This window comes from Lepidochelys kempii, chromosome 13, assembly GCF_965140265.1.
Source record: "Lepidochelys kempii isolate rLepKem1 chromosome 13, rLepKem1.hap2, whole genome shotgun sequence".
NCBI lineage: Eukaryota > Metazoa > Chordata > Testudines > Cheloniidae > Lepidochelys > Lepidochelys kempii.
Genome location: NC_133268.1, coordinates 28,606,607 through 28,622,060, shown reverse-complemented (window position 1 = coordinate 28,622,060; position 15,454 = coordinate 28,606,607). Strand labels below are relative to the sequence as shown.

General features: G+C 44.9%; 1 protein-coding gene across 7 annotated transcripts in view; it reads left to right on the top strand.

Annotated features, from left to right (window-relative positions):
* TOX2 (TOX high mobility group box family member 2) overlaps positions 1 to 15,454 on the top strand; it is a 258,242-nt gene that overhangs the window by 198,007 nt on the left and 44,781 nt on the right. For 5 of the 7 annotated variants that reach the window (XM_073309916.1, XM_073309918.1, XM_073309919.1 and 2 more), the window contains 3 exons: positions 2,634 to 2,780; positions 6,690 to 6,929; positions 15,168 to 15,395. In XM_073309916.1, the coding sequence (XP_073166017.1) occupies positions 2,634 to 2,780; positions 6,690 to 6,929; positions 15,168 to 15,395 (615 nt within the window). The remainder of the gene's footprint in view (positions 1 to 2,633; positions 2,781 to 6,689; positions 6,930 to 15,167; positions 15,396 to 15,454) is intronic. The other 2 variants (XM_073309922.1, XM_073309923.1) reach the window with 2 other exon arrangements.

Genomic DNA, 15,454 nt, shown 5'->3' with positions numbered 1-15,454 from the left:
GAGGCAAGTATTTGATGTGTTTGTAGTTGTCTCAGTGCAATTTAGCATTTGGAAATGAGGAGGAGGGGCCAGTGCCCTGTGAGCAGTCAGCTGTCCAGTGAGCCCCACTATTTGGGAATGTGTTAGCTGGATAGTGTGCATTGGAAATTCCTTGCAGATATATAGCACAGGCCACTGCTGTCATTCTGTCATTAACTCACATTTCTGTGGTTCTCCATGTATTTATTTGTATCTTTTCACAATGATGTGATCTGAGGACAGTGATGCAGTCTGACCCTAAAGGGCATGAAACATAGTCTGCCTAAGTCAAATTCTTGGTGTTATTTCTATGCGGGACATATTTGCTGTTTGAAAGTTAAATCCCAGCACTAAGTAATTAACACAGAAAGGGGTTGCTCTTGTCAAAATCTGTTCTCTCCCCATGTGTATGATCTGAATGCATGAGCGGAGTGTGCTGTCTGGTGTTGTGGAAGAGCTCTCGATTCCTGACCTGCAGCAGTAAATCTGCTTCTGCATTTGGATTTATTTCCACTGAAGCCTGCTGAGCCCTAGCAGATCTTCCCTCCATTTCTTACTTTATGTGCTGCTCATGGTGTTGGCAGGACTTCCCTGTTAATGAGCGATTGCACCTCAGTGGGTTTATCGGAAGATTGTTAATAAATAAAGCCCTGGGTCTTTAAACTCATGTTAACATTAATCAGATTAATACAGAAAGCACAAAGTCTGGAAGATATTTAAGACTGTGTTTGATTTCCCTCCTGCTGACTTCTTCTGTGGCTGAATCAGATTGTATGTAAGTAGCTGGCTTAGCTCTGTCTCTGAAATTAGTAAGAGAACTCTGGCACGCTGCTGATGACATTGACATGTGGATAGGCCTCCCTCATTTATAGGGCAGGGGTAACTGATCTGTATATGGGAGGGAAGGTGATAAATAACCTAATGTGAATTCTGGTAGGGTTTTCTCTAGGAAAGGCAGCACAGATTTCGGTTGCATAGTCTTTTCTGGGCACTTCTGAGTCTGCTGTTATTTGACTAGTCCCCGAGAGTAAATTCTGTTCTAGATTCTGATCTGACAAGCATTACTCACATGAGTAGTCTTCATTCATGTGAGCAGTCATATTGGATTAATTGGGACTGCTTGTATGTGTAAGGGTCTCTCGTGTGAGTAAGTATTTGTGGGCTCAGTCCTGCAGTGATATCGGTGCTTAGGTCCCAATTCTACAAAAATTTAGAGATGTGCTTAACTTTACAAACATGAAAAAACCCATTGAATATCAAAACTACTCATATCTGTAATGTTCAGTGTGTGCCTAAGTCTTTCCAAGATTGGGGCTGTAGCGTGCCCAGATGAGACTGTGGGGGAGAGAGTGGATTAATGGAGGGAGAGGAATACAAACTAGTTTTCTTTTTTATCAGATTTGCTAGCTTCACTGAGTAACAAGCAGTACAGTGAGGACTACACAAAATCCTCCCATAGACACAGGAGGGTGGGTTTTGTGATGGAGGAGAGCAACATGGAGCATGGGAATTTCCCTGCTAGATCAGACAAGTGGTCCATGTAGTAAAGTGTTCAGTGTCTTTGGTCATTTCCCTGAAGAAGGCTCAATTTTTCTACAACCTTGGATCCAAACAAGTAGCACGTCATAATAGTGTTGTTATTCTGTTATTACATCGAGTCTGGACCTTCAGTAACCCCTCACTGTTATATTTTTGTGATTACTACATGTCTCAGTTATTACTCTGTGTATACTGGATAATCAGACGACAGGAAAATCATCTCTATGAAAAGTACAAGGGCATGCAAAAAGTCAGGATTGGAATGCAGGAGGTCCTCATTTAGAGACCTATGCTTCATCCACTAAACAATGCTCCATTTATAGAAAGGCAACTCTGTCCTCTATTTGTGCATGCAACTGCAGGTGCAAATTGGGTCAATGCATTGCCAAACTTATGCACACAACCATAGAATTTGCATGCATAAATAAGGTTGTGTATTTTTGGTGTCTGTATGTATATGGTTCTCTGCCCTTTGTAAATTTGATCCGAAATATTTAACTTAAAACATTAAAGTCCACAAAGACTTTTAAGAGAGTGATAAAGCAGGTTGGGAACTGGTTTGGGCTCTCTTACACTGGGTTCCTTATGGTCGTAGATGACAGCCATTCCTTTACTGCAGTTCCCAGAGCCTGAAGGAAGATGTGAAAAGCCAGTTGGAATTAGAAACGCTGGACAAAATTCAGCCCAGATGTAAGCAGATGCAACCCATTTGACTTCAGTGGAGCTGTAGCCGCTTACATCATGTCTGAAGTTTGCCTGATGTTTCTCAGAGTATGACTCATTCTCAGTGGGAAGGGCTTGTTATAATGTGGCGTGATCTGAGCAAGTGCAGCAGTCCTCTCCAGGATTTCTTCTTCATGAACGCACTATATTCCTGAGGCCAATTACCGTGAGTCAGTGCTCAGTTATTGGGTGATGGGGTGGTCTAGAAGTACCTTTGATAGACAGATTATGGGCCAGGTTTTCAGATGGTGTAAGTCAACCTAGCTCCATTGACTTCGGTTGAGCTACAATGATTTACACCAGCTGAACATCTGGCCTTGTATCTCTATTTTATCTGTCTTTTCTCCCTTCAGTATATAGGTTCCCACACTCTTCCTGGCACCATGGTATCCCACTATATGAACAACAGCCTGGAGGATCATCCATGTCCAAAGGGCCTTCAATTTGAGGCTGGGCTGATTGTATATTCTGAGGCTTGTTCAGAGATGGATGGCAGAATGGTAAGGCTGAAAATGGCTAGACAATGAACATTTCTTTTGTTGGTGAACAGGGCGTTTTACTCTTCATGCAGTAACGGTCCTCACCATAGCCTCTCTCCCTAGCTTAGCTTGGGAGTATTTAAGCATCTGTTGTCATTTTGCTCCTTTTCCTTCTGCATTTTAATGATTTATGTAGCACCTTTCATCAGTGGTGTTTGCGATTTAAGCCTGACGTCTGTACAATCTGTCATATAAACTGGACATACAGATTCTCTGCCCAAAAGAATAATATTAGTTTTTTTCACCTTTTCACACAGCTGGCCCTTAGGCAATTATAATTTCAGCCCTTCCAGCAGGCTCTGTCTGTTGTTTTCCATTACTTTCCAGACGGGTGCAAAGATGAATTTTTGCAGTTTGGTGTCTGATGTGCTTGCAGTGTTGGTTAAGGCCCCAGCACATGTTATCTTTTGAAGCTGGGAAAGGGCTGAGCTGCTGAAGAATGCAAAACAAGCCTGTTCCCTTGTATATGGGCCCGATCCTGCTGCCTGTTTCCTTATAATCCTGCTCCCATAGAAACAAATGTGAGCTTTGCCACTGAGTTCAGTAGGAGCAGAACTTGGCCCTGAATGTGTGAGTGTGATGTAGCTCTCTTGCAGGCCATGGACTGAAGTGGAATTTGCTCACAGTATGGTGGTTTACGTTGTAAGCTGTCCTATGGCGCAAGTAGGCCATCACCATTCTGTTGGGGAGTTAGAGGGCCACGCTGGGTCTGTCTTGCTCTATCTGTCGTTGTGCGGTTTGTTTTCTGTGTTCATGGATCCAGCCTAACTGTGGTGGTTGTAGGCTAATGGGATGAAGAGCTCAATTTTCAAGTGTGGTCACATTAAGAGGGGATCCTGAGGGAGCTCAGGGAGACACTTCAGCCCACAGAACCCCATTTACACGCCACACTGCTGACGGCGGCACCTGAAGGCAAAATCTGGGCATCCTGCTGCAGTGGCATGAGTCTGATCATGCACAGCGCTGTGCGCCTCTGAACACATCCTGTTTGATTGCCAGGGGGCTGGAAACAGAACCGTCTCAGTGAGGGGTCCTAGGGTAAGATTGTCCAAAGTGACTCATAGAATCATAGAATATCAGGGTTGGAAGGGACCTCAGGAGGTCATCTAGTCCAACCCCCTGCTCAAAGTAGGACCGATCCCCAATTAAATCATCCCAGCCAGAGCTTTGTCAAGCCTGACCTTAAAAACTTCTAAGGAAGGAGATTCCACCGCCTCCCTAGGTAACGCATTCCAGTGTTTCACCACCCTCCCAGTGAAAAAGTTTTTCCTAATATCCAACCTAAACCTCCCCCACTGCAACTTGAGACCATTACTCCTTGTTCTGTCATCTGCTACCACTGAGAACAGTCTAGAGCCATCCTCTTTGGAACCCCCTTTCAGGTAGTTGAAAGCAGCTATCAAATCCTCCCTCATTCTTCTCTTCCGTAGACTAAACATCCCCCGTTCCCTCAGCCTATCCTCATAAGTCATGTGTTCCAGTCCCCTAATCATTTTTGTTGCCCTCCGCTGGACTCTTTCCAATTTTTCCACATCCTTCTTGTAGTGTGGGGCCCAAAACTGGACACAGTACTCCAGATGAGGCCTCACCAATGTCAAATAGAGGGGAACGATCACATCCCTCCATCTGCTGGCAATGCCCCTACTTATACATCCCAAAATGCCATTGGCCTTCTTGGCAACAAGGGCACACTGTTGACTCATATCCAGCTTCTCGTCCACTGTAACCTCTAGGTCCTTTTCTGCAGAACTGCTGCCGAGCCATTCGGTCCCTAGTCTGTAGCGGTGCATGGGATTCTTCCGTCCTAAGTGCAGGACTCTGCACTTGTCCTTGTTGAACCTCATCAGATTTCTTTTGGCCCAATCCTCCAATTTGTCTAGGTCCCTCTGTATCCTATCCCTACCCTCCAGCGTATCTACCTCTCCTCCCAGTTTAGTGTCATCTGCAAACTTGCTGAGGGTGCAATCCACGCCATCCTCCAGATCATTTATGAAGATATTGAACAAAACCGGCCCCAGGACCGACGCTTGGGGCACTCCACTTGATACCGGCTGCCAACTAGACATGGAGCCATTGATCACTACCCGTTGAGCCCGACAATCTAGCCAGCTTTCTATCCACCTTATAGTCCATTGTTGGTTTTGGTTGCCTCCACTGAAAAGTGCTGAGCCCCTGTGCCTGTAAATTGGGTGCCTTTAAGGTGTCCCAAGTCGGGCACCCAAAATCAATAGTCACTTCTGAAATCCTTCGCCCTCTTGACTGTGGAATTTGCTTGTTGCCTCAGTCTGCCAGAGCCCGAATCTGCTGGCCTTCAGGAGATGGGACAGGGCACAGGTTTCTGGGGGACAGGATGAATGATTGAGTAGGGTCAGATCTTTGTGGGGAGTGTTTGTTGTTTTGTGTCATTAGTTCTAGTGTCTGGAGCACTGGGTGGCATGTTTTAAGTAAGTAAATACAGTAGAAAGTTCTTGATTTCTCTGCCAGTCAGGGGACTCAGACTTGCCAGAGAGGCACCCCTCTTTGTAAACATGGGGCTTTGATGACAAAGGGAGGGTTTGCACCTATTGTTTTACTGTTATTCAAAAAATTAAAAGGAGGTCCATAAACCTTCATGAAAGAGATGCTGCAGTCAGAGCAGTGTCAGGTAAGGCTCTTGGCAGTAAGGCTCAAGCATCATTCTTAACACACCCCATTGTGTGCCTGGGCCACACTATACAGCACATGGGAGCAAACTGTGTGAGAGACCCTCTGTGTCTAGGACACAGTCGCTTCTGGGTCTCGGAATCTTCTTGGTTTTACTATACTGAAGTCACTTTCCTAATGATACCTCGGCATGGGGCCAGATCCTCAGCTGGTTAGGTTGGAATTTGTGTTTTCGCAGTGCGGTCAAACAACAAACTTCTGCAACAAAACCTACTTACGTTCTGCTATCTGGCCTAAAGCCAGATCCAGGCCTGTCTGGGGGAGGCTGGGGACTTCTGCTTGTTCTGCTCCAGAGTATACGATGTATTTATTTATTTCTACTTGTACTTTTCTGTTTAAGCCAGGGAGCAGGGGATCCGAGAAGTTGTGGTAACTTGTTAAACAAGAAGAAGTTAATTTTTTGAGCTTCTCACTTTTCTAAGCGATAACACGTTGTATTTGATCATGTGCAGCATGCGAGGAATCGCAACTCCTTGCAGCTGCATCCCTGAGCAGAGCAGGGCTGAACTTTCAAAAGCAAGGGCCGACGATGTGTCCACACAATATGTGTGTGTGCTCAGTTGGTTGGCCCAGCTAGTTTGACATCCCGTGGCTATGACCAGGCATTTCAGAGGAGACTGTGAAAACCCCACTTTGGACAGTTTGGCTGTAGCCTGCCCTGGGGGAAGTTTCTTCCCGCTATTATAGCCTGAAGCATTTCTCTCTGGTACATGCGCACACACATTTTGCTGATACAATTTAAGCCCTCATGTTGTAAACCCTTAGGGTACGTCTACACTGCTAGTCGCCCAGGCACAAGCCCACCTGAGAGCCTAAGGCAGCTAGCCGTGCCGTCACAGTCACGCTGCTTTGCTATTTTTAGCGTGCTAGCTCAGGCAGACCTAGCGTGTCTACATCTACCTGAGCTGGTAATTACACCTCCTAGCTGCCGTGTAGACGTAATCCTTGTTTTCCCACAGGGAAATTATGGAAAGGAGAAACCACAAGCATACGCTGCCCAACTCGCTCTCTTCTCTTGTTTTGGAAAGGGGCAGGGAAGAAGATTTTTCTCTACCAGTTCTGTAATATAATTTCTAAATCAGTCAATACTAGTTCATCATAAAGTAATTTTATAAGACAATAAATAAAATACATTTTTAATTAAAAAGTAATATTCTCCTAACTCAGATCCAGGAGATGGTCCACTCAGACGCCACTTCCTATGATTCCAACCGTCAAGTCCCCCTGATCAATCGACCAGGGATGTTAGCCGGTCACATGAGTGCCCTCAGCCAGTCACAGCTGATTTCTCAGATGGGTATGAGGAGCGGTGTTACCCATGGTTCCCCATCACCCCCAGGAAGTAAATCTGCTACACCATCTCCCTCCAGTTCTACTCAGGAAGAGGAGACAGAATCACATTATAAGGTACGTGCAGCCATGCCTGTTTTAACAGACATACAATAAGAGAATGACAGACAGTATTTACAGTGATAGAAATAATTCGCTCTAATAAGAGAACAGACCTTTTGTTTTTCCTTTGCACAGAGATAGAGACATTCTCTGTAACAGGCGATTGTTTACAGAGAACTTTTCTGGGCTAGGACGCGGGAAAGCATGGCAGATTTGCAAATCATATCAAACATTGGTGTGCTATATTGGTGCATATAACAACTCAATGAATGAAAGTCTCTAATTCTGAGAGAAGTTTTCTCCCCTAAGTCTTTTCTTTCCTACTGCAGTTGCCAGATACATCATGCTACATTGTTCTTTCAGATTAGGATTTTGACAATAAATACGTGGTTCAGTGCTCAATTTTTTTCCCGTTTCAAAGACTGTATCTGTAAAACTAGACTTTGTGTTGGAAGAGAGAAGCAAAAATCCAGCGTGTGATTTAGCAGAGTCCTTAAGAAGCACCCGTGTCAAATAACAAAGAAAGCATCCTCTGTCTTTTAATTCACCTGGGTATTTTTTTAGCAACCGGTTATTACCTAGGACAGTTAATAAAGTGATGGTGACACAGGATATAGTGAAAGTTGCTTGCCATTCTTGTTTGGCTAGTGGTCAGAAGCCCTTAGGATGCCAGTTGTCTTGAGTGGATGAAGAGAACTGATAAACAAAGAGGTAAAACGTAGGGAAGATTATAAAATAAAAATCACCTGCTTCGGTAGGACTGGTGTGGAGGAAGTGTTGAAGGACAGCTTGGGCTAAGATTTCTGGGTCACCTTAGTCATCCTGCATCATTCTCAGAAAATGCACTGGCAGAGCAAACTCTTTGCGCTGTTGTCCACACGTCTTCCCTGACTCTCCTTGCATGTGGGCAGATTGCAGAGATGATTATGGTACAGCCATAATGTCTTGTGTACCTGATACATGAGCATTCACCGACATTGGGTACTTTGATGTTTAGACTTGTAACGTTCTGGGATGGTGCTGACCCGTTTGTTAAGCCTTCGTGGAAGGGCTGTCTCTGAAAGATGCTACTTCTAAGGAAGACACTGTATTACCAAAATCACTGGCTTGCTGGTAGTGTATCTTCATTCCCAGAAGAAAAACCTCCTGAAGATCAAATTGTGTGTGTGTTACCCACAGTAACAAGTAATATAGTGACCGCTTAGCTCTAGTATTAGGGCTGAGCAAACTATCAAATACTTTCTCATGAAACTTCAGGAAAAAATATTCTTCGTTTTCATTTCACTTTTCATGAAATGGAAGTTTTCATCTCAAAACCTGACATTTCAAAAAGTGTGTGTGGATGCAAATCTGATCTTCATTAGAACTAACTTGCGAAAATAAAAATATATTTTTGCTTGAAAATAGAAGTATTTTATGAAATCCTCAGATTTTGCAGTTTTAGAATTTGGTTGTGTCTATTTGGCACAGCCCTATGCAGCCAGAGGAGTTTGGTGATCTGCTGGCTAGAAGAGACTGTATCACCGGCAACTCAAGGGTCACAGAAAGCAAATGGCATTTGCTTTGCAGCTAAAACCTTTCTTGCAGTGAGAGTGCAGTGTGAGTTTTAGGCTAACTACACTCAGTGTCTGCAGCAGCTTTTTCCATTGTACCTTTACCAATCACCTTCAAGGTTTCAGCCTGACAATATGATAGTACAGGAGTTACCTGTTAGGTCATGGATTTTTTGCTGGATTTCTTATAGGTCCAACGAGTCCCAATGAGGGAGACAGAATTTGGGGATATGTCAGATTCTTGGAGCAAGATAGCTAAGGCAATTGATAAAGCCCTGTATTTTTTTTCTGGCCACAAATATATACCTTGTCTATCCTGTATACACATAGCAAGTTAGGCAAAGCAATAATCAAGTGGTATGTTTCCTGGAGAAAAGAAACCACAGTGTAAAGAGAGCACTGGAGTCACAGTGGCTTATGCGTTTTTGTTTGCTTTCTCTATATACACAGCTGTTGGAAATATTTAAAGGCATCAATCCATCATTTATTTTATGACCATTAATGACCTTTGTACAACAGATCATAAAAAGAGTTTCTAACGAACAGGAATTAAAATATCTACCAAGAAAATCATATTAACACATAAGAAATGGTCCTGATGCCAGGAGGTGGTTTTTCTATTCCCACAAAAGCCAGTAATTTGTGAAAACTGGATAGAGACCAAACGCTGAAGTAAATTGTAACTCTTATTGGAAGCGTAGTGACCCACTGCAAGAGGGATCATGAAAGATCCCTTCACTGGAGAATTTTCAAAGCCCTGAGGGGTCAGTGGGGGAACCCAAGCAACATACCAGTAGATAATTCAGATGTAGGGGGAAAGCAGCACACTAACATTTTGTGCTAAGTGACTTCACTTCCAGCACTTCATGGCTGAAAAGTTGTTTTTGTTGTTGCATCAAGGCAGAAATATGGCTGTTTTGTTTTCACTAGTAGTGTCTGGAAAGCTAAACATTCTTGTGCCCCTGCCCTGTCTGCACAGGCTACTCATTTGAATTCACATCCATTAAAACAGTAAGACAGGGGTTTTCAAAGGAAAGACCAATGGACATTTCAATGGCATTTGGGTGCTAAACTCCTTTTGAATACCCCAGCCTAAGAGTTTAGTGTGTTTCCGGGCTTAGTTGTTCCCAGGATTAAGCATCCAACTCTTACTCGCCCAGCCTGGGGAGTGGGTATAGTCCCAATTACCCTTGCTTTAGAAATCTCTCTGCAGGTTTTATAAAATTCAGATGTGACCAATGAAGCCCCTGACTCTTTGAGAATCGCCTAGATGACAGCAAAGCAGCCTGTTTATAATTTGATTGCCCAAACCTGTGAATTATCCCAGCTTACTCTTCATGTTACATCGATTGTTCTGCACACCGGCCTCTCCAATGGAGTAAAGTGCGTTATCTCAGGGCATTTATAGCTGGATTCACATCACAGCACTGTCACATGTTAAAATAACATTCACAGCTGTTTTCTAAGTCAACAGCAGCAAATCCAGGCCATTCTGAGCTGCCCCTTGTGAGTGATTCCACTTGAATTATTGGCAAAAGGCATTCAGTCCTTGCGGCAGTTCCCACTGCTGTGGGCACTAGGCTCCTGAACCCATGAGGGAAGACCGAGAGCCAGATTGTGCTAGGAAGACACTGGCTCCCTTTGGGTGCTCTGTGGAGCCAGCCCATAAAATCCCTCCCCGAGCAAACTGTGCCGGGTGTGGGAGGACATGCTTAATGCACCAACTCTTTGGAGGTTGCAGCCTGTTCCCCCAGCATCATACCCAGCCAGCTCCACAGGCAGAGGGGTGGGGTCATGACTGTACTCCTCCCACTTCCTGTGGGGTGGGATGCACTCCTGTGGTGCTTACAGGGAGAAAGCCTTGTGCTTCCATGATTGTCTCTGGCATTTATGCAAAGTGTGAAGGTGGAGGAGACAGGAGGGTGGAAGAGACATAATGGCCCGGAACAATTTATCCCACTGTAGAGAGTAATCCCACTGTACATTGGTTGGCATGATGGGAGTGGGGGGTTTACATAATCTCACAGATCTTTCCATCTCTACCCAATGTGATTCTGTGACCTGGGCCTTGGTTCAGGTTTGGTTTAGGGTGCCAGTAATAATGATCAGGTTGTTTAAGCCTACATAATACCCGCCTGCAAGACACCTCCCTCTAGCCAGGACTATGTCGTACTACGCTGTACCAGATTCATACTTCAGCAGAAAATGAACTCTAAACAGTGTTGTAGCTCTGCTCACTGCTTAGCACATGGGCCATGAAAGCTGCACAATCCACACTGCTAAAGACTGTAAGACCCAAATCCACAAAGGCATTTCAACAGAAGTTAGGAGTCTCAATACTCTGTGGGGCCAGGACATAGTCTGTCATTTGTCTGTAAAGTGCCATGCACACTTATGGCTCTGTATAAATAAGAATGATCACAAACTCCTAATAGTTGCTGAGAGTTGCTGGTTCTTGTTCTTGGCTCCTCTACTTGATGCTGCACTTTGGCCAATAACTGCTGGAGGGTTTGTTTTCTTTCCCATCAGTACAAAAGTAGATGAACTGAGATTAAAATGAGATAAAATGCCATCCAATTCACCCACGGAGTGAAACCTTGTAATGAATTTTTTCCTCCTAACAAGGTGGCCTTTCACCCCCAGGAATCCCATTCCAACCCAATTGGCAGTTTTAAATTAAATGCTTTTTTCTGTCCCATTTCCCCCCCCCCTTTTTTTTTTTTTGCTTATTCGCTAATGGGCAACTGTCCATTTGAGAAATGCCACTGCACTGAGACCGAGCTTAATGGCCATTCAAGAGCTGATGAACAGAGAACATTAGAACTGTGCCAGCTGAAATGAGTCCTCTTAAACTCTGTGGTTTCCGAGCACTTCTGGTGCTTGCAATTAAATAACAAAGCCGTTATGACAGCAACCTTCTTTAGACAGACAGACAGCCATGTCTAGTTACATTTTATGCTTAAGGGCTAGGTATTCAGCCTAGTTTCTATCATAAAATGGTGTTTTTCTTTGAGTGCTGGTCCCTATGTGTAGGTATGCATGTGCTCCATATTCCTGGAGCTAGACAGTTTTGAAAGCAGTGTCCACTGATCCACACATGCATCCTCACTCTCCCCATGCCTCCAACCAAGGAGATAAAGGGTGAGGCAGACCAGCCTCCTCCCCAGTTCCTTCTCACCACCAGGTCAGAACTGCCAGAGTCCAGAGTTTTGTTGTCTTTATCCATTTATCTGTAAACTATATGTCTATATTTTGCTCTGCTATCCGCTGTCTAATCTCCCTTCCCCTCATGGGGGGAGGGCTCATTCCACGAGAGCACAAGTGACGTCTATGGCATCGCTTCAAGAAATACCTCTACTTGATATTTACAAAGCAACTACATGGAATTCCAGCCACACTGCTTCAGTACAGGACTCCCCCACCAGTGCATCCTTTGGAATGGTGGCCCTTCGTTCAGCTCTGCCATCTACATTCTCACACCTTCCTCCTACTTAAGTACTGCTTGTCAGTCACCCACAGTGGAATACACACAGGGACCAGCGCTCGAAGAAGAGGAAGTTACTTACTGGAGATTCTTCAAGATGTATGGTCCCTGTCTGTATTTCACTATTCGCCCTCCTTCCCCTCTGTTTTGGATCATCTTTTGATTCACAGTAGACCAGGAATTGGAGAGATGGTCAGTCTGCCCAGCCCTTTATCTCCTCAGTTGGAGTCATGAGGAGAGTGAAGGTGCAGGCACAGACCAACAGACACTGCTTTCAAAATTCTCTGGCTTCGGGGGCCTGGAGCATATGCATACCTACAGGGGCCCGCACAGGTCAAAGGACTTCCAATTATGAAAGTAAGTAACTTCCTCTTTTAAAATCATCTTCCTGATAAAGTGGGTAACTTTTTAACTAATGGAATTGCTGAGCAGTCTGAGAAGTGTCTCAACACTGTCAGCATTTGATAAGCAGAGATGCTAGTTGACTTTTTGCCTTTGAGGAAGTGTTTCTAGTGGTTAGAATACAGGACTGGCAGCCTTTGGTTCTGGGTTCTGTTCCTGGCTCTGCTGTTGACATGGGACAAGTCAACGAACCTCTTTGTGTCTTAGATTTTCCTCCTGTAAAATGTGTTTAATAATATTTCCCTGCCTCACAGGGGTATTGTGTGGCTTAACTCACTAACGTAGAGGTCCTCAGTGTATGAGTTCAAAGTGGTTTAAAAGTATCTCTTTCCTCTATAGGTGAACATGTACGCTTCAATATTCATGGATTTTCTTTTGTCTGTGTCTGATATACTTACCCCTGCTGCATCTTACCATCTTCTTTAGCAAATGCACTCCACCTGGAAATTTACTTTCTGTTTTCAAGTTCCGCGTGTTATTTCTTAGCCCTGTGACTGTGTGTTCTGGTTACCAGCTGTCACATATGCTACATTAACACCCTGGAATACCCAGGCATGCCAGCCTGGAACAGCAGCCTGTAAACAGCAGTAAAAAAGGTGGTTACATTTCAGCAGCATGGCCTGTGCAGCAGTGCCAAAGAGAGTGCCCAAGGCCAAAGATCAGACCCTATAAGAAGCAGAAGTTTGGCGGTGACACTAACTAAAAAGGGAAGCTATGGATTCTACCTCACTGGAGGCTGAGTCTTAGACTCTCTTCAAGAAGAATTTGGGGAGAATGAATTCAGTTCTGTTATGGTACAGGGAGTGGACTAAACGACCCACTAAATGGCCTGCCCAGCACAGTGATCTGATGAGACTTGGTAATCACAGGTAACAAAATGCAGCCCTGATCCTGTAGTCCTTCTGCACTCAAAACTCCCCTTGGTCTTTGGTCAAGGTTTAGGTAAGCAAGGAAAGCAGGAGAGGATCTGTACTCCCTTAAAATCTTGCCAGATGCTGCAGATAACTAAATAATTAATGTTACCTCAGTCTTTTCAGTGCTCTCAAAGCTCATGGAATGCTGAATGCATTCAGATAGCCGAGTCTACTTGTTTAACACAAAATTGGCAGGTCTCTAAGGATTAACACAGTGTATAGTGTTGTCATAAAGATATACTACACTTTACTTGTGAATTCCCCCAGAGGTGCTTCTTGCCCTGTTGTTGTGGAGTGTATGCGTGTGTGTGTGCGTACGTGCAAACAGGCCCTGCACTATTTGGGGGAGGGAAGCAAGCTGCCTTTCAAAGTATAGATGTCCCCAAAAGGGCACGGTGCTCCAGTGTCATGCCGGTAGTGCTTGTGGCCCCTGCTCATGACTGCTGTGGGGGGCAAGGTGGACCTGGTGCAAAGGAACACAGCACGCAGTCGGAATGAGGAAAGTTGGGGAATGACGGGTAAAGATGGACCATGACTTCACCAGGGTGAAATCAGGACAGGGAGGAATCTGAGAAAGGGGAAAGCAAAAACATGAAAGTGAATTTTGAAAAAAGTGTGTGCTGCTGAATGAAACCAGCTGGAAAGCAAAATGAATGGGGAGGTCACGGGCAGAGGAAATGGGCAGGGCACAGGGAGGGAGTATATGAGCCTCCAGGGGATGGTTAGGGGAAATAAGCAAGAGCAAGTGAAAGTATCTGGGGAGCTGTTTAGTGGAAACAGTGAGGGAGGTTGTGTCCCTAGGAGAGAGCATGAGGAATGTGGGGATACATCAGGCACCATTTTAGTCTTGGTGCTTACAAAAGAAAAGGAGGGAAACATGCCACACACAGAGGGGAATGTACTGGGGGACAAAGAGTGAGAAACTCATGAAACTACAGGACACCAGCACAAGTCAGGGAGAGAAGTGCAGTGACAGTTCCAGAGCTGTACACCCAGCATCCCACAGTGCAGAAAGAGGAGGTGAATAGAAAATATGAACGCCTGGGTACAGCTGGAGGGGAGCAGAGTGCTAAAGTGACACCTCCCCCTCCCCCAATATTGAAAAGGGATCAGTGGAAGAGCTATGGCAAACTCCATACAGACTCCAACTAACATACAGACTGAGATGGATTCCTGAACAACTGATCAAGCATGCAGTCGGAGGTCAGGTGGAACTTCGGGAGAGTTATTCCACAGGCTACACCAAGGAAGGGCCTGCTTAACTAACCTGACTAATGTCTCTGGGGAAGTGATAATAGGAGCAGCATGGGGTGAAAGAGACGCATTATTTGGAATTTCCAAAGGCCTTCAATACACTGCTTAAAAAACTGATCTACGTTGGGTTAACAATGTAGTATCAGTGGCAAAATCTTCAGGGGCATAAGAAGCTGGGTGGTCACCAAGATCAGAGAGTGGTACTGGTGAGAGATCAGGTGGGAGGGAGTTGAAAAACAGTGTACTGGCCCAGTCTTGTTCATACCATACACAGCAAGTACATCGAGGCGGGAATAACCAGCAAATTGCTCAAGTGGTTCAGGATGGCAGTAATGGGATACCTGTGCTGGAGGGCAGTGCTGGGTAGCTAGGGGAAAGCCCAGGAGCTGCCTGCACTAGGCCTGCCCTTAGCCAGGGTTATTAGTTCCTCACTTGGGTTGAACACTAAACTTCTCAAACTATTTGTACAAGTGAAAGGGATGATACTGGGGAGAGAGTCAGGTTGTGGTGCCAGGCGCCATCCTGTGCCTGTCATGAGTGCTCGTTCTTCATTGGCTTCCTGTCTCATCATTTTCCCAATGCCACCAGAATCTTTAACTCCAACCAGAGAGAGCTGGTCATTACTGGGTCCCTTTTGGTTTTACAGATTTCTGGAGAGAAGAGACCATCAACAGACCTGGGCAAGAAACCCAAAAGCCAAAAGAAGAAGAAAAAGAAGGACCCCAACGAGCCCCAGAAGCCTGTGTCAGCTTATGCCCTGTTTTTCAGAGACACACAAGCAGCTATCAAAGGGCAAAACCCAAATGCTACATTCGGAGATGTTTCAAAAATTGTTGCATCCATGTGGGACAGTTTGGGAGAAGAACAAAAGCAGGTGAGTTTCTGATCTGGTTTGTTACTGCTGTTGAATTGGTTTTATTTTTCTACCTCCAG